The sequence below is a fragment of the Salmo trutta genome, chromosome 8 (genome assembly GCF_901001165.1).
Source record: "Salmo trutta chromosome 8, fSalTru1.1, whole genome shotgun sequence".
NCBI classification, from domain to species: Eukaryota; Metazoa; Chordata; class Actinopteri; order Salmoniformes; family Salmonidae; genus Salmo; species Salmo trutta.
The window spans coordinates 22,169,151-22,188,980 of NC_042964.1; the positions used below are offsets into that span (position 1 = coordinate 22,169,151).

The following is a 19,830-nucleotide window of genomic DNA, read 5'->3' on the forward strand; positions in this document are numbered from 1 at the left end:
GGAATCATTGTGAATGCAGTTGAAAGTTTTTTGGGTCTTCGTGATTTCACAGCCGAGACCGTGTGTAACAGTGTAGGTTCCGTCCCTCTCTTAGCCCCAACCCGGGCTCGAACCAGGGACCCTTGCACACATCAACAACTGACACCCACGAAGCATCGTTACCCATCGCGCCACAAAAGCCGCGGCCCTTGCTACGCAAGGGGAAACCCTACTTCAAGTCTCAGAGCGAGTGACATCACCGATTGAAATGCTACTAGCGCGCACCACCGCTAACTAACTAGCCATTTCACATCGGTTACACGTGCAAGAAATACCTGAGCCTGTGTAGGGATGTATTTTGTAGTGGACTGTGATTAAAGAAGTGGGATGGATTTTGTTAGTTGACGTGTTTTATTTTGTATGATGTCGTTTCCCCCCTTTCCCGCAATGTTTTTTTGTTGTTGTTTCTTATTCTACACCCTACCCAGCTGGTGGCGGTAATGCGCCATTAACATTGGGTGCTATTCGCCGTTAAACCCCATCGAAGAAGAAGAAGCCATAACACCATAGAAGAAAATTTCCATTTTTTTTGTGTAGTGAAGAAAGACCCACAGACCGGACTAAATAGGCTCCCCAACTCTCATTCGACTGAAAATGTCTAAACTACAGTCGTTTCGTGTGTTTTTAAATGAGCGCTTAACGGAGGCTGCTGTGGAGATTTTCGGTGCAGTTGAGAAAGCGGTAGTGGAGTACCAGGAGGAGAATGATCGGCTACGGAGAATGCTGCTGATCACACCGGAGATAAAACTATGTGGATTAGGTTCGTATGTACATCTACTGATAACTAGATACAATCCTATTCAATTAATAACATGTTTAGGCTAAAAGTGAGCACTATTTCACCCATTTTAAAGAACAGTTTTAATGTAAGTTTCACTGTCTTTCACGAAAAGCTTATTGAAATAGCTAAACTGAACAAAAATATAAATCCAACATGCAACCATTTCAAAGATTTTACTGAGTTACAGATTATTTAAGGAAATACGTCAATTGACATAAATTCATTGGGCTCAAATCTATGGATTTCACATGACTGGGCAGGGGTACAGCCATGGGTGGGCCTTGGAGGGCATAGGCCCACCCACTTGGCAGCCAGGCGCATGCACTCAGGAGCCAGGCCCAGCTAATCAGAATGAGTTTTTCCCCACAAAGTGCTGTTTTACTGACAGAAATACTTCTCAGCACCCTCCCTCAGACGATCCTGCAGGTGAAGAAGCCGGATGTGGAGGGCCTGGGCTGGTGTGGCTACAAGTGGTCTGCTGTTGTGAGGTCGTTTGAACGTACTGTCATATTCGCAAAAACGATTTTGGAGGCAGTTTATGGTAGAGAAATGAACATTAAATTATCGGGCAACAGCTCTGATGGACATTCTTGCAGTCAGCAAGCCAATTGCACACTCCCTCAAAACTTGAGACCTCTGTGGCATTGTGTTGTATGACAAAACTGCACATTTTAAAGTGGCCTTTTATTGTCCCCAGTACAAGGTGAACCTGTATAATGATCATGCTGTTTAATCAGCTTATTGCGCAGGTTGGTGGCACCTTAATTGGGGAGAATGGGCTTGCAGTAAAGGCTGGAGCGGAGTCAGTGGAATGGTAACAAATACATTAAACACATGGTTTCCATGTGTTAGATGCCATTCCATTTACTCTGGCCAGACATTATGAGCCGTCCTCCCCTCAGCAGCCTCCACTGGCTTCTTGATATGCCACACCTGTCAGGTGGCTGGATCATCTTGGCAAAGGAGAAATGCTCACTAACAGGGTTGTAAACAAATTTGTGCACAGAATTTGAGAGATATATGTGCGTATGGATCATTTCAGAGATTGTTTTTATTTTTATTTCATCTCATGAAAACAACACTTTACATGTTGCGTTTTATATTTTTGTTTAGTGTAGTATAGCTAACTAAGCCCTTGCCTGGAAACCCAAATGAGCGTTTGAATCAGGAAAGTTTCTCTCACAACCTCTACAAGCCGGAATGTTGATTTAAATGATATTTTAACGTACTTTACCGGTCGTCCGGGCGATGAAAGTAGGAATGTGAGACATATCCACAGGAAAGTCTAATTACAAACTTTTCAAAGCTCTGCTAGTGCTTCAGATTTCTATCACCTGAAGCATGCACAGAACCATGTAAACACGTGTACGAGCTCGGCAAGAATGCATGCGTCACGTGCATGCATTTTTATCTTGTGCACATGCTTCAGGTGATAGAAATCTGAACTCAATACCAGTGCTCTGAAAAGTTTATGTAATTATACTGTCCTGTTGATATACACTGAGTGTACTAAACATTAGTAACATCTGCTCTTTCCATGACCGGCTGACCAGGTTAATCCAGGTGAACGCTATGATCTCTTATTGATGTCACTTGTTAAATCCACTTCAATCAGTATAGCTGAGGAGGGAGGAGATGGGTTAAAAAAAAAGATGATTAAGCCTTGAGACAATTGAGACATGGATTGTGTATGTGTGCCATTCAGAGGGTGACGGGGCAAGACAAAAGATTCAAGTGCCTTTGAAAGGGGTATAGTAGTAGGTGCCAGGCACACTGGTTTGAGTGTGTCAGGAGCTGCTGTGTTTTTCACGCTCAACACCAGTCTCAACGTCAACAGTGAAGAGGCGACTCCGGGATGCTGGCCTTCTAGGCAGAGTTGCAAAGGAAAAGCCATATCTCAGACTGGCCAATAAAAAGAAAAGATTAAATTGGGCAATAGAACACAGACACTGGACAGAGGAACTCTGACTAGAAGTTGACATTGAGACTTGTGTTTTGCGCGTACTATTTAATGAAGCTGCCAGTTGACGACTTGTGAGGTGTCTGTTTTTCAAACTAGACACTAATATACTTGTCCTCTTGCTCAGTTGTTCATCGGGGCCTCACACTCCTCTTTCTATTCTGGTTATAGCCGGTTTGCGCTGTTCTGTGAAGGGAGTAGTACACAGCCTTGTACAAGATCTAGTTTCTTGGCAATTTCTCGCATGGAATAGCCTTCACTTCTCAGAACAAGAATAGAATGACGAGTTTCCAAAGAAAGTCCTTTGTTTCTGGCCATTTTGAGCCTGTATTCGAACCCACAAATGCAGATTTTATTTTTTATTTTACCTTTATTTAACTAGGCAAGTCAATTAAGAACAAATTCTTATTTTCAATGATGGCCTAGGAACAGTGGGTTAACTGCCTTGTTCAGGGGCAGAACGACAGATGTGTACCTTGTCAGCTCGGTTACAAGTCCAACGCTCTAACCACTAGGCTACGCTGCCGCCCCAGTTTTATTGCTTCTTTAATCATGACAACAGTTTTCAGCTGTGCTAACATAATTGCAAAAGGGTTTTCTAATGATCAATTAGCCTTTTAAAATGATAAACTTGGATTAGCTAATACAACGTGCCATTGGAACACGGGAGTGATGATTGCTGATAATGGGCGTCTGTAAGCCTATGTTGATAAAAAATCTGCTGTTTCCTGCAACAATAGTCATTTACAACATTAACAATGTCTACACTGTATTTCTGATCAATTTGATGTTATTTTTAATGGACCAAACATGTGCTTTTCTTTCAAAAACAAGGACATTTCTAAGTGACCCTAAACTTTTGAAGAGGAGTTTATGTAGATAATGGTGAATGTAATACAAATACCTAACTTACCCCACTCTCCCTTCAGGGTTAGTGTTTAGGGTAGGTATATGTCCCAAGGATCCCGGATAGCACTAACGTTTTCATTTCCCCTGAACAGTCGCTGAGATTATATTTGGTTGTCAATGCAAAATAGGCTGCTTATTTAATGCTAAGCTAAACCAAGACAGAGCAATGTTGAAGCGATTTTGAAGTTGATTAGTGACAACGGTCCAATTGATATATTTAGAATTATTTTATTTGTGCAAAAAGAGGAACAAAATAAATGTTCCTGGTTCCATTTTCAACCAAAGTGAGTTTGGTCTAAAATACAGAGCTTCATACTGCCCCCGCCGCTGCACAAGGAATTGCGCGGTCCATTTCAATATTTGAGTGAAAGAAAACTCTGTAGGAGGACTATGCAAGCAACGTAGGCAGGACTACGTACAGCAAGGGGCCAGCCATTTTGATTTAATACCACATTCATGTACTCCCTAGACATTTTCTGATTTTAAAACCACCTATACGTACTCCGTTGCGCTGCGTTTGCGTAAGATACACTATACAATTAGCACTCGCCTAGCCACATTAGCGTTGACCTCATGTGGGTGCTAACGTTAACAAGCTAGCAAGCAAACTAGGTAGTGCTACCTATCAACAGCCATTGTCAGCCAAACCATTTGGGGTTGGAGGCTATGGTGTGCTTCGATTGGTCACTTGCACCGCAATATCGGGCAGGATTTGCATAACGTTCAGCTTTCTCCAACTTTAGTCCCGCCCTGTTCAGCTCACTCGCCCATGCTCGCGTCGCTCAACGTTCCCCACCCACTCCATTTCTCTCGCTTTCCTTCCATTGAAAGTGAATGGGTGCATTTGAGCAGAACACTTTTGTCAACTCTTTTCAAAATTCGTCGCTTTATGGGGATGAAAATTGTCCGATCCTACATGTCGACTGCGTGAACTTTAAAAAAAATCGTGATCGAAGATCATGAAGTTTTGACTGCAGTCAACTGCACGTTTTTGCTGTTGCTCTTCACCAACTTCATCTGGCAGCCTTCGCCTGCATTTAGTGAGTGTATGACTACTTGCATTGCCCCTCCCCCCCACGCTGCTGCTACTCTCTGCTATTATCTATGCATAGCCACCTTAATAACTACCTACATGTACATAATTACCTCGTCACCGGAGCCCCCGCACATTGACACATTGACTCTGTACCGGTACCCCGTTTATAGCCCCGCTATTGGTATTTACTGCTGCTCTTTAATTATTTCTTATTCTTATCTCTTCTTTTTTTGTATTTTCTTACAAGCCCTAAACCAACAATGCAGTTAAGTAAGCATTTCACTATAACGTCTACTACACCTGTTGTATTCGGCGCATGTGACAAATACAATTTGATTTGATATGGGGGTTGCACTAGACAACTTTGATAAATCAATGGCAACACTGCCATATTGATCTTGGTCTTGCTGTTCGAAAACATCATTCGTGTTCGATAGCATGAGAATGCCTTTTTCCACCAGAAACAAGACAAGGTTTCCTGTTTCCTGTGGAAAATGTCAATAGTAAGCGAATCATTGGAATCGAATATACCCAGCCCTTGGGTTCTCAACTAAAGGTATGGACCACACTAGCTACGGCTTGTAACGCAGTATGTGATGGCTCCATAGTCAACCTTACTTACGGCTTAGCTAATGGAAAACGCAGATATATACATACATACATACATACATACATACATACATACATACATACATACATACATACATACATACATACATACATACATACATACATACATACATACATACATACATACACACATTGCATTACCAAAGGTATGTGGACACCTGCTTGTTGAACATCTCATTCCAAAATCATTGGCATTAATATGGAGTTGGTTCCCCATTTGCTGCTATAACAGCCTTCACTATTCTGGGATGGCTTTCCACTAGATGTCGGGACATTGCTGCGGATACTTGCTTCGATTCAGCCACGAGCATTAGTGAGGTCAGGGCTCTGTGCAGGCCAGTCAAGTTCTTCCACACCGATCTCGACAAACCATTTCTGTATGGACCTCGCTTTGTGCATAGGAGAATTGTCATGCTGAAACAGGAAAGGGCCTTCCACAAAGTTGGAAGCACAGAATTGTCTAGAATGTCATTGTATGCTGTAGCATTAAGATTTCCCTTCACTGGAAGTAAAGGGCCTAGCCCAGACCATTTTTCCTCCTCCACCAAACTTTACAGTTGGCACTATGTATTAGGGCAGGTAGCATACTCCTGGCATCCGCCAAACCCAGATTTGACCGTCGGACTGCTAGATGGTGAAGCATGATTAATCACTCCAGAGACCGCGTTTACATTGCTCCAGAGTCCAATGGCGGCGAACTTTACGCCACGCCGACGCTTGGCATTGCGCATGGTGATCTTAGGCTTGTGTGTGGCTGCTCGGCCATAGAAACCCATTTTATGAAGCTCTGGACGAACAGTTCTTGTGCTGACGTTGCTTCCAGAGGCAGTTTGGAACTCGGTAGGCACTTCAGCAGTCCCGTTCTGTGAGCTTGTGTGGCCTATCCCTTTGCGGCTGAGCCGTTGTTGCTCCTAGACGTTGCCACTTCACAATAAAAGCGCTTACAGTTGTCCGGGGCAGCTTTAGCAGGGCAGAAATTTGATGAACTAACTTGTTGGAAAGATGGCATCCTATGATGGTGCCACGTTGAAAGTCACTGAGCTCTTCAGTAAGGCCATTCTACTGTCAATGTTTGTCTATGGAGAATGCATGCTCGATTTTATACGCAGCAACTGGTGTCAGCAACTGGTGTGGCTGAAATGGCCAAATCCACTAATTTGAAGGGGTGTCCACATACTTTTGGGTGTATATATAGTGTACATATAACTATACATATGTTGTGAAAATGATACCAATATAGACGTAATTATATGCCTCACATAAAAGTGATCTGGCAGGATGGGGGCGTATTTCTAAAGCATAGGCTACACAGTTGTTACAGCCTTCGTGTTCCTGTAAGATGATGACGCCAAGAAGATCTACAACTACCGCCACTCAAGTTTTTTGGGGGTATATACCAAATCAAATAGCTAAATGGTCCTTGGTATGACCTTCTTAAAACAATTCATATATCTTAGTAGAAACCCCCCTCCCCCGGCATAGGCAGGACTTAGAATCTTTATGGGTTAAACTAACCTGGTCTTGGCGATACTTTCTTCATTCTTGTTTCGAGGAAAAGGTTTGTGTCCAGTTGCAGATTGTAAAAAAAGAAATGGAAAATTCTGAAAGATATTAAATCCCCGTTTTTTTTTTTTACTACACAACAAGATTCCTCGCCATCTTAACTGCCTGCCCGCACGTCTAGCATTTTCCAACATCTTTGCAGGAACTAGTCGTTTCAATGTGACTTGTAGAAGTAGACAGCAAGTCACACAGTGCCAACAAAACAAAGATCAATAGGCATTCCTCACTCGATACAAAACGTGGAATATTTATTGTTCTGAATGTTCTGTTTTTTGTAGAACCACCTGCAACTGGACAAACGTTTATAGCATAATTTTTCTCTCCAAATGGAGATTTCACATATTGCGTTACAAGTCGTAGCTTGTATTTTTCAATTATTTTTATTGGTTGCTTTTCTAAAGTATATCAACCTTGCTAGCAGGCATGCCAGCTCAGATAGTTAGACAAGCTAGCTACTCTAACTTGATTGATAGCCTGAAATGGCTTCTTGGTAGATAGTTATGAGGTTGGCAGACTGGGGAACCTAGCTAAAGCCAACTTTTTACTACGTGACTAGTAGTATTATAGAGAAATATTTGTTTATTTATTTAAAATGTTTAAAACCATAAACAGGACATATTATGGGGGGCACATGCCCCTGTAGGCATGATGCCTCTGCCAGGACTATTCACGGATTGTTGATAAACACTCTTCTCATCTTTCTATCTAAAACATAGTAGGGCAGAGTGGGATAAGTTTAACCATTTTTTTTTACATTCAGCATCACTCCGTCAAGGGAAAAATAAATATATATTATTAAACAAATATAAATGCAACGTGTAAAGTGTTGGTCCCATGTTTCATGAGCTGAAATAAAAGACCCAGAAATGTTCCATACCCACAAAAAGCTTATTTCTCACAAATCTTCTCCACAAATTTGATTACATCCCTGTTAGTGAGCATTTATCCTTTGCCAAGATAATCCATACACCTGACAGGTGTGGCATATCAAGACGCTTATTAAACAGCATGATCATTACACAGGTGCACTTTGTGCTGGGGACAATAAAAAGCCACTCTAAAATGTGCTGTTTTGTCACACAACACAATGCCACAGATGTCCCAAGATTTGAGGGAGTGTGCAATTGCCATTCTGACTGCAGGAATGTTCACAAGAGCTGTTGCCAAAGAATTGAATGTTTTTTTTTCTACCATAAGCTGCCTCCAACGTCATTTTAGAGAATTTGTCCGAGACCATCCACTGGACAGCTGATTTAAAAACATTTTTTTACCTTTATTTAACTAGGCAAGTCAGTTAAGAACAAATTCTTATTTACAATGACGGCCTAGGAACAGTGGGTTAACTGCCTTGTTCAGGGGCAGAACGACAGATTATTACCTGGTCAGCTCGGGGATTCGATCTAACCACTAGGTTACCTGCCGCCCCTGATGAAACTGTAGGTTGGCACAACTGAAGAATTTCTGCACAAACTGCCAGAAACCGTCTCAGGGAAGGAACTCTGCGTGCTCATCGTCCACAACAGGGTCTTAACCTGACTGCATTTGACGTCATAACTTTGATGGCCGCTGGCACGCTGGAGAAGTGTGCTCTTCACGGATGAATCCTGGTTTCAACTGTACCGGCCATGTATGAGATAAATTTCAGCATATATTTTCCAAGAGAATCTTAGCTAGAACACATCATTTTCAAGATATGAACAATTGCTTCAGTAAAAGCCTGAAGAATACATCTCAGAACAAGTTCAACAAATTTGGTGAATGCAAAAACTTCTGAAGCAAAGGTATGATGCATCAAAATGTAATTTTAACATTTTAGTCATTTAGCAGACTCACTTATCCAGAGCGACTTACAGGAGCAATTAGGGTTAAGTGCCTTGCTCAAGAATACATCAAAAGATTTTTAACTTTCCGTCAGCTCGGATTCAAAACAGCAACCTTTTTGTTACTGGCCCAACGCTCTTATCCGCTAGGCTACCTACCTGGATGTTACGGATATCATAACGCTGAAAAAGGATACTGACAATGAAAAGAGAGAAACCAATTGTAGAACTTTCAAAACCTTGAAAGTTAGCTTTACACAGTGAACGTTTCATGATGATCTGATGTAAGGTGCATGTTTTACAAAAACTTTTCCCAAAACATTTTATGGATTACCTGTCCCAGTCACCCCCTATCTTAACAAGACAGTAGAACACGCTAGGCTTGGACAGTATACCGTGTATACTGTACACTGGGGTATTTGGAAAAAGCCACGGGATGTTTTTTTCAATAGCGCTAATACCGTTAACTATTTCTCTACATTTTTATATTTGTAGCTACTTTTTAAGTAAATACCTGCAATCAACTTGTGCAATACATTAGATGCGTTCTTCATTTTACCTGTCACATTGTTTTACATTATGAAGTTTAACGTACAGTAGTCCCACAGAATAGAGCCAGTCACGTGTTTGCTTGTAAATAGCACAACGGGAGAAAGCCGGAACAGTACAGCTGTGTATTGACAGGTGTTGCGTTTTTATACTGTAAGTCAAAAGTTATTTTCTTCTTCAATAGAGTGATCAGGGATGTGCAACTATAGTTTTCCTTCATAGAAAATACATTAGTGCAACACATTTGGCAGAAAATAGCTTCATTGTCATCAGATGACAACGGAAGTGCAACACTATTTGGCTGGCAGCCACACAAGTAAATGAGCTTACAATGAAAAGCAAGGTATTTTTTGCATAAACGATGCATGGCCATCTGATTTCTGAAGCATCCATTTTCTTATGTTTTGCTCTGTGTTAACGTGGCCCCTAAGTTCAACTTGCTAGTTATCTAAGTAAGTGGCTGAATTAATAAGGTGATGGCATCTTATTGTGTTAGCTTTCTGCCTTCAAAGCCCTTTGGATGAGTTATCTGTACTGCTGCCACTGCAACTTGATTTTCTTGCATTTTTTTCTCCTCTGTTCTCGGCCCATCTGCTCCTCTCCCATCTTCTCCGTGCAGGCAGGCCCTTTGCCCTAGCGACTCCAGACTCCACCCAGATACAGCGTGAACACATGCTGCTACAGAGCCAGTACTTGTCTTCCTTAAGACAAGCATGTTTTTGAAACTTAGTTTATTTGCACAATGTCTCTTGTTCACATTTGCTTGTAAATATCCAAACTCACCAAAAATTACATTCGGTAGCTCTTATCTACATATGTATAACTTTATGAGCTGGATTGCCTGTCTTTGCAATTTCTTTATTTTTGTTTGTGCTCGTTAGCATATTTTGCAAGCAGCCTCAATTTGAAATTCACTAATTTTGGTAGAGTTCTGGAAATAGACGCCAAATGGTATCTTGTGCGTTTTTTGCCGCCCCCTTGTGTACTAAGCCGGCCAACCCTAGAACATGCAAAAACTCAAGACACTTTAATTTGGTCTGTATTGCTTCATTACCATCTCCTCTTTATAACTAACACTGGGGGACAGCTGTGAGTGGAAAAACAATCTCTGTGAGCCCATTCTAAAAGTCCAAAATCCATGCAATTTCCTACTTAAACTTTTCAAATAAAGCCTAAACGTATAGGTCTTAAAGGTCCAATGTAGCTGTTTTTATCTGTTGTTGACGTTTTTAGCACAGCATTTTTATTGGATGGGGTTGCTAGCCCCAAGCCCAACTGTCTGCCATTTCTGGTTTTGACATTGATCTGTTAGTCCCCTGCCCTAGCCTTTTGACCTCAATGGTAGTGGATTACAGTCTCATACCACATGAGACCAGACAGGCTTCGGGTTGTGTACAAGCTGCCCTGGCACGTCAAGCTCAACCAAGTCCTGCTACTGCGTAGTAAAGGCTACAACAGAATGCTGTCAGAATATGCTGGTTTTGGAGTTAGCGGTTCATAACAGCAGCCTCAGACGGAGACAGTCGGTAGAGTAAGTTCAAATGAAATGTTATTCAACATTTGCGAGGGACGTGTAGGTTTTCATCAATACAAATATATATATGTGACGATGTTGACCAAGGGACAGCATAGGAATGTCGGGGATAGGAACGGTCTATCTAAGAACAATTTGTCCTTGATTGCGGTACAGTTTTGGAAACTTGGAATGCGCAACTTAATTATCATAAAATAACTTTACAAAGGATTAAATCAAAGTTTGTGTTCCCTACCTTGTTTCCATTAGCTCAGGAAGTGTCGTAGTTCAGGTAAAGGTGCAACGCAAAGCACCTCTATGGGGAGTCAGTGTTAAAACGACACGCAGAAAGTGTATCTTTTTATATTTGGGTGAATATAGTATCCAAACCGTATTGAAAGTCGGGATTATTAACAGTTAGTGTCTGAACTTTTGGTACACATTAGCCATGGTGTGTTTCATAGTAGGCATGTGAACTGGCTATAGGCCTAGGGATTGTGCGACTGAGAGCAAATAGTCCGCTATCTGCCTTCAGGCACATCTAAAGGCTGTATCGATCATAGAGATCTATAATTCACCTGTATGATTCAAGTGTTCTATTTCATTCTGCTCTTCCTCTCCTTCCCTCCAGGCTCCCTGCAGCTCTCTCTTGCTGTCTCTGAAGAGGCGGTTCCCCCTGAGCAGCAGCACTGTGAGCAGGAGTGGAGCCACAGTCTGGGGCAGGAGGACCCAAAGCCCACACAGATTAAAGAGGAACAGGAGGAACTCTGGACCAGTCAGGAGGAAGAGCAGCTTCAAGGGCTGGAGCCTGATATCATAGAGTTCAAATTTACTCCTTCCTGTGTGAAAAGTGAATGTGATCAGGAGGTCTCACTTCAGTCCTTAACTCTTCCCCTAACCCAGACTATGGAGAACAGAGAGCCTGACTCTACACCAGTGGATCTCAAACTTTGTGGCACTGTTACCAACCTAAAGGGTCTTGACATTCCTTGTGACCGTCCAAGTAATCAAAACAATGCCTCCGGCCACAGCTCAGCCGTAAGCAGCCACCCAGTAGGACTTTACAGCAGCTCACCAATGGATGCCAACGCACCATTGGGTGAACACCGTTCTAAACCCAGCACCACATCTATACATATTCACTGCTGCCATGACTGTGGTGAAACATTTGCTCTGAAAGCTGACCTGCAGAGGCATTTGACTCACCCCAAGAAGAGACCCAGTGAATGCCGCTTATGCAAAAAACACTACAACTCCACCTGTAAACTGAAGACCCATATTCGACTCTGTCAGGGTGGGAAACCCTGCCTTGTTTGTGGCGAGACCTTCAAATACAAAGGAGATCTGTCCAGGCACATGAAGACTCACAAAGGAGAGAAACCATTCAGCTGTAGTGACTGTGGGAAATGTTTCAATCGCAAAGAGTACCTAACCGAACATATACGGACTCACACAGGAGAGAAACCATTTAGCTGTGGTGTCTGTGGGAAAACCTTCAGTCAAAGGGGAGCCCTAGGGAGGCATATACGGACTCATACAGGAGAGAAACCGTTTAGCTGTGGTGACTGTGGGAAAAGATTCAGGCAGAAGGGTGACCTAGGGAAGCATATGTTGACTCACACAGGAGAGAAAATATTTAGCTGTGGTGACTGTGGGAAATGTTTCAGTCGCAAGCATACTAACTGATCATATACTGACTCACACAGGAGAGAAATCATTTAACTGTCGAGACTGGAGGGTGACCTAAGGAGGCATATACTGACTCACACTGGTGATAAGCACACGGTTGCTCAGTTTGTGGTAGAACATTCATTCGTAAGGCTCATCTGCTGAAACACGTGAATAACGTCCTCAAAGAAAGAAGTCAGGACAAAAGCGGAAAGAAAGAAGATTAGGACATAACGTCTTCTGTCAGATGGGAATAAAAGTTCAAGTTTAAGTTTTTGTCAAAGAAGAAACCCGCGCACTGCTCTTGCTAGTATCACTGCTCTTTATTAAGCTTTACGTATCGGCCTCAAAGCTCTAACGAAGGGCCTTGACGCCGATACGTAAAGCTTAATAAAGAGCAGTGATACTAGCAGTTTTCCCATCAAGAGAAGAACTGTTCTGTAGCCTAGTATGTATTTAAGTGTTTGTATTATACGTTTTCCACGTGTTATGTATCCTAAGTGTTTTCTCGTGCTATTTTGTATGCTATGTTTGATTTATGCAAAATCTGCATTTCTTCAGTTTGTGTAACTGAACAAGAATGACTAAAGCCAAAGTCAGTCGCTCGCTCGTTCACTCGTTCGCCATTTAGAAAATATCAACGTGACCTAAAAATAGGATATGATAACAATGGTTTTTGTAATTGCTCAACAAACCATTGTAGCCTAATGGCAGCCAGTAATTGGGCTTCAAGTAGGTATACAGATATTCTATAATTAAACATGAAGTAGCAAGTTAAGCGACGTTGTCATAGACCTAATAGGTTGACCTTAAGGTTATTGGTTAAGCTACAGTGAAATGTGTGAGCTTTTAGATAACGGTACACTATAGGCCTAATAGATGCGAATGTTGGAGCGGCTCAGATGTAACCCGATGGCTTAATACTAGGTAGGTCTATTGATGACATCCCTTTCATGCATGTCCAAACGGTCTTAGCTGTTAGCCGTTGTCAGAGATGTATTGTGTTTAGCCTAGCTGTTTGCTAGCCCCATTGAAATGTAGAAACGCAGCCTCTGTTTTCGTTATGCTAGCTAGCTAATAAGTATGTGTTTTGTATGCAAATGTACAGTAAGCTCATAAGTATACTTACACATTCTACTTACCTATTTTGACCTGTTGCGAAGGAGGCCCTCGACATAAGAAGACTAGAGGCCATTGTTGGTAGGATTAACATTGTTTATCATATTTTTTAAATTTCTTATTTGACCTCTGTTAGCAGATCATTGATAATGGCTTATAATTGGTTGTTTCATGTGCATGTCTTTTTTTAATAGAAAATAAAATATAAACTCTGTGGATCTGGAAAGCTGAAGTTCTCCTGAGTAGAATGACACAATGTACAGGAAATTGTGTACGATGCAATATCTATGTCCATTATGAAAAATCTTCTTCATTTAAGCTAAGGGCCGCAGAATGAGCAGTGATGCTCCTTGGGTTGTACACTGTGGATTTGGAAACTAGCGGTGCTCCTGAGTAGAATGGGCCCCTCTTTTACTGCAACACAATGCACAGGAAATTGTGTGCTACGGAGCAGTATGTCCAATATTAAAAACTTACTAAACATCGTACAATGCGAATGGGCTAATTAACAATAGGATTTAAGTGTTTTCCAAAGTTGATTTTTATAATATTGTTATTACTATTATTAATAGTAGCATTAAATGTTTTGTTATTTATATTACCATGATAATTATCTACAATAGAAATCATTACTTTTAATGTTGTTAGTCCTAAAAATGTTAATGCTATATTATTTGTGCTTTAAAGGAGATTCATTTATCATTATTGAACAATATGAAAAATAATTCTTCCCTAAATGTTATACATTTCGACCATTTGTATTTCACCATTGCAGGACTTTTATTTTGGAGGAAAATCGCTGAGGTCATGGTCTTATTATTGCTGGTGAAACGGAGGTGCTATAGAGACTGCTGCAGACTACACCAGAGAACTGTGGAATAGGTGTGTATGTAGATCTACTGATCGCTAGCTATAGTTCTACTCTATTAATAAACTGTTTAGGCTAACAGGGATCACTATTTCATCAATTTTACAGAACAGTTTTTTTAATAACATTTAAATGTCACAAAAAAGATTATTGACATAAAATACACTAGCATGCTGAGAAATCTCAACTCTACACATACAATGGAGAACGTGTGTGTCTTGAACAACAGTGAACAACACTAGTGGAATCAACGGTTCATCTTCAAAATTAAAGTTCCCGATTTGAAATGGATGAAAATAGTGGAATCATGCCACAATTGGACAAGGTTGGAATGTTACATAAATTCAACAAAAGACAATTAGTTAATTGACAACAAAAAAATTCATGTGTTGAAATCGCACTGTGGATGTATAGACTTCAGAATTGCATTGGGGGCATACTTACAGTGCCTTCAGAAAGTATTCACACCCCTTGACTTTTTCCACATTTTGTTGTGTTATAGCCTGAATTTAAAATTGCTTACAATTATATATTTTTTGACTGACCTACACACAATACCCCATAATGTTAAAGTGGAATTATGTTTTTAGAAACGTTTGCAAATTATTAAAATATTAAAAGCTGAAATGTCCTGAGTCAGTAAGTACTCAACCCATTTGTAATGGCAATTCACTGATCGACTTAGGGATCTTTCAGATAATTGGTCAGAAGTAAAAATTTGCTTAACAAGTCACAGAAGTTGCATGGACTGACTCTGTGTGCAATAATAGTATTTAACATGATTTTTTTATGACTACATCATCTCTGTACCCTACACATACAATTATCTGAAAGATCCCTTAGTCGATCAGTGAATTTCAAACACAGATTTAACCACAAAGACCAGGGCAGTTTTCTAATGCCTTGCTAAGAAGGGAACTTACTGGTAGATGAAGAAAAAAAGCACACACTGAATATGCCTTTTGAGAATGGTGAAGTTATTAATTACACTTTGGATGGTGTATCAATACACCAAGTCCCTACAAAGATACATTGCACTTACTCCACAATACTAACCTAATTAACAGAGTGAAAAGAAGGTAGCCTGTATAGAATACAAATATTCCAAAATATGCATCTGTTTGTAAAAAGGCACTAAAGTTATACTGAAAAAAAAATTGGTAAAGCAATTTACTTTATGTCCTGAATACAAAGTAATATGTTTGGGGCAAATCCAATACAACACATTACTGAGAACCATTCTACATATTTTCAACCATAGTGGTGGCTGCATCATGTTATGGGTATGTTTGTAATCATTAAGGACTGGAGTTTTTCAGGATAAAATATTTATGGAATGGAGCAAAGCACACGCAAAATTCACCAAGAAAACCTGGTTCAGTTTGCTTTCCACCAGACACTGGAAGATGAATTCACCTTTCAGCAGGACAATAACCTAAAACACAAAGCCAAATCTACATTGGAGTTGCTTACCAAAAAGACAGTGAATTTTCCTGAGTTACAGTTTTGACATAAATCTGCTTGAGAATCTATGTTAAGACCTGAAAATGGTTGTCCAGCAATGATCAGCAACCAATTTGACAGCTTGAAGAATTTTGAAAAGAAAAATTGGAAAATGTTACACAATACAGGTGTGAAAATCTCTTAGAGACCCAGAAATACTCGCTGCTGTAATCACTGCCAAAGGTGATACTAACATGCATTGACTCAAGGGGTTGAATACTTACCTAATCAATATACACTGCTCAAAAAAATAAAGGGAACACTAAAATAACACATCTAGATCTGAAGGAATGAAATAATCTTAAATACTTTTTTCTTTACATAGTTGAATGTGCTGACAACAAAATCACACAAAAATCATCAATGGAAATCCAATTTATCAACCCATGGAGGTCTGGATTTGGAGTCACACTCAAAATTAAAGTGGAAAACCACACTACAGGCTGATCCAACTTTGATGTAATGTCCTTAAAACAAGTCAAAATGAGGCTCAGTAGTGTGTGTGGCCTCCACGTGCCTGTATGACCTCCCTACAATGCCTGGGCATGCTCCTGATGAGGTGGCGGATGGTCTCCTGAGGGTTCTCCTCCCAGACCTGGACTAAAGCATCCGCCAACTCCTGGACAGTCTGTGGTGCAACGTGGCGTTGGTGGATGGAGCGAGACATGATGTCCCAGATGTGCTCAATTGGATTCAGGTCGGTACCTATTGGCAGTCAGCCTACCTCTGGCGAGCACATGGAGGGCTGTGCGGCCCCCCAAAGAAATGCCACCCCACACCATGACTGACCCACCGCCAAACCGGTCATGCTGGAGGATGTTGCAGGCAGCAGAACGTTCTCCACGGCGTCTCCAGACTCTGTCACGTCTGTCACATGTGCTCATTGTGAACCTGCTTTCATCTGTGAAGAGCACAGGGCGCCAGTGGCGAATTTGCCAATCTTGGTGTTCTCTGGCAAATGCCAAACGTTCTGCACGGTGTTGGGCTGTAAGCACAACCCCCACCTGTGGACGTCGGGCCCTCATACCACCCTCATGGAGTCTGTTTCTGACCGTTTGAGCAGACACATGCACATTTGTGGCCTGCTGGAGGTCATTTTGCAGGGCTCTGGCAGTGCTCCTCCTGCTCCTCCTTGCACAAAGGCGGAGGTAGCGGTCCAATCAGTGTTGCTTCCTAAGTGGACAGTTTGATTTCACAGAAGTATGATTGACTTGGAGTTACATTGTGTTGTTTAAGTGTTCCCTTTATTTTTTTGAGCAGTGTATATTCTTTTTAATTGTCTTTTTTTTTTTTTTTTTTACAAATGTTAGAATCTTTCTTTCCATTTGACAGAGTATTTTGTGTAGATTGCTGATAAAAAAAAGACAATTAAATCCATTAGAATCCCACTTTGTAACACAATAAAATGTGGACAAAGTCAAATGGTATGAATACTTTCTGAAGACACTGTATATTGCAATGTACAGCCTAACCTATGGCGCTTGGGTCCATGAAATGGCATATCAGCCTTCTCTGTGACACCCACAGATTTCAATTCTGAAGAGTTTACAGAAATATTACCGTCATAGCCAGGGTTGCCAGGTCTAGCTAAAATTTCTAGGCCACTGACCTCTGAAAACCCATCCAGAAGGCCTGTAAACTAGCCCCCCAAACATTTGGCAGCAAGAGAGGACTTCCCATACTTTTTCCATAATGTTAGGAATATCAACGTAATTTTTTACAACGTAGGCTAAGAAGCAAAATCCTGTTTTCCATCAAAATAATAATTATTGCGAGTTTAATAATGTAGAAAGAGAAAAGATATATCACCCTTTATTAAACTCTCCATATCATTTTCAATCAACGGATGTCAATCTAAATTGTTTTGACTTCTATGATTAAGCAATAAGGCCAGAGGAGGTGTGGTATATTGCCAATTTACCACAAACCCCTGAGGTGCCTTATTGCTATTATAAACTGGTTACCAACGTAATTAGAGCTGTTTTGTCATATCCGACCCTATACCACGGCTGTCAGACCCTATACCACGGCTGTCAGCCAATCAGCATTCAGGGCTCAAACCACCCAGTTTATATTTGCGCATGTGCATAACTATAGATAAATCCAACAGCAGAGTGTGCGTGATGAAAGTTCGACAGAGGATCTCGAAATCTCTGCGCAAGAACCACTTGGATGAACTTCAAAAATGATTGTTGGGCAATTTTCTGGCAATTGTGCCAGTGTTATGTGCCAGATGTTAAGACTACAAACCCTTATAAATTGCCTATTGGCGAGATTTACTTGTTATTCCAATAGGCATAGGCTATTGACTAAAATCTGGGTTTATAATTGTCATTCAACTTTGCCATGGTTTCTGGGCTAAATAAAGGTAGCCTATAGCCCCTGATAGGCCAACATCTAATTTCAGAGAAAAGTCCACAATGAAACTGACATTAAATGTGGAGAATGATACATTTGTGATAGAGCTGTAAGCATGATCACAATTGATAACTTCCAATTTAATTAACTGAACATGACCATGAATAATTGTATGATAACACAAGGCTACAACAACAAACTTGAGTTATAGGCTATTTATTAAATCTGTTTGCCAGCTCCAGGTAGGCTACACAAGTGGCACAAATTGATTTGCAATGACTCCAGTGATATCGTCATTTCAACATATTTATTGTATCAACCAGCTTCATGAGGTAGTCACCTGGAATGCATTTCAAGGCACATTAGACTGAATTGTGAGGTGATTTTCCACACTAAAAAATCCCACAATAAGAGCTAAGATGCCAATATTTGTGAAAACGCTTTAGAATTGTAATCTGTGGGTGTCACTGAGTAGGCTGAGTACCCCATTTCATTGACCCAATATCCATAGGTAAGGCTGTACATAGAAATATGAATGTTCAACAGACATAGGTTGACTGGTGAGCTTAATGTTGCTCATTTCGTAGTGGATTCAGAGTCCTGCATTAAGAGCCACAACGCTAATATTTGTGTAAACTCTTTAGAATTGTAATATGCGGGTGTCACAGAGTAGGCTGATACCCCATTTCATTGACTTAAGATCCATAGGTAAGGCAGTACATTGCAATATGAATGTCCAATATGCACAATAGACTGAATTGTGAGGTAAAGTCCCACAATAAGAGCTATGACGCTAATATTTCTGAAAACTATTTACAGTTGTGTATTGTTGGTGTTACTGAGTAGGCTGATACCCCATTTAATGGAGATATGATCCATAGGTAAGGCTGTACATTGCAATATACAGTAAGTATGCTTCCATTGCAATTCTGAAGTCTATACATCCACAGTGTGATTTAAACAGATTTTTACTTTGTGTCAAATTAACTAATTATTGTCTTGCTGAATTTATATAACATTCCAACCTTGTTTAGCATTATCTAGTCCAATTGTTATATGATTCCACTATTTTTCTCCGTTTGCAGCAGTTTCAATAGGGGACATATTTCGAAGGCGAACCGCCAGTTCCACTATTGTTGCTCATGCTAATGTTGCTCACAACACACTGGTCAAGGGAGTTGCGTGGCAACGATTGTGGGTGGACTGGATCTCTGACTACATCAAGTCAATTTCAGTCGATGCTTGTAAAAATGTACAATTTTAAACCCTTATCATGTACCTATGTTTGTCCTGTGTAAAGTCTGGCCTTTCTTTGTTTGCTGAAATTCATACTTTTTAAACCTTTAACTACTTTGCTAGCATGTTACCTAACCCTCACCTTAACCCCTAAATCTAACCCTAACCCATAACCTAGCTAACGTTAGCCACCTAGCTAGACTAGCTAACGTTAGCCACAACAAATGTACTGTAATGTGCACGAATGCGTTATGAAGAATGAAAATCCTACAATATAC

At 40.8% G+C, this 19,830-nt stretch overlaps 1 protein-coding gene across 1 annotated transcript; it reads left to right on the forward strand.

Annotated features, from left to right (window-relative positions):
* The first annotated feature begins 489 nt into the window (after positions 1-489).
* On the forward strand, positions 490-13,813 carry LOC115198478 (oocyte zinc finger protein XlCOF8.4). Its single transcript, XM_029760446.1, has 2 exons — positions 490-799; positions 11,432-13,813. Exons 1-2 carry the CDS (start codon positions 634-636, stop codon positions 12,484-12,486), a joined length of 1,221 nt encoding a protein of 406 aa, XP_029616306.1. The 5' UTR covers positions 490-633; the 3' UTR covers positions 12,487-13,813.
* The last annotated feature ends 6,017 nt before the right edge of the window (positions 13,814-19,830 follow it).

Bases quoted from the DNA above. Each gene is read 5' to 3' on its own strand.
- LOC115198478 (XM_029760446.1), top strand. From the start codon at position 634: ATGTCTAAACTACAGTCGTTTCGTGTGTTTTTAAATGAGCGCTTAACG. The intron at 800-11,431 runs GTTCGTATGTAC...CCTTCCCTCCAG, and splicing joins GATAAAACTATGTGGATTAG to GCTCCCTGCAGCTCTCTCTT.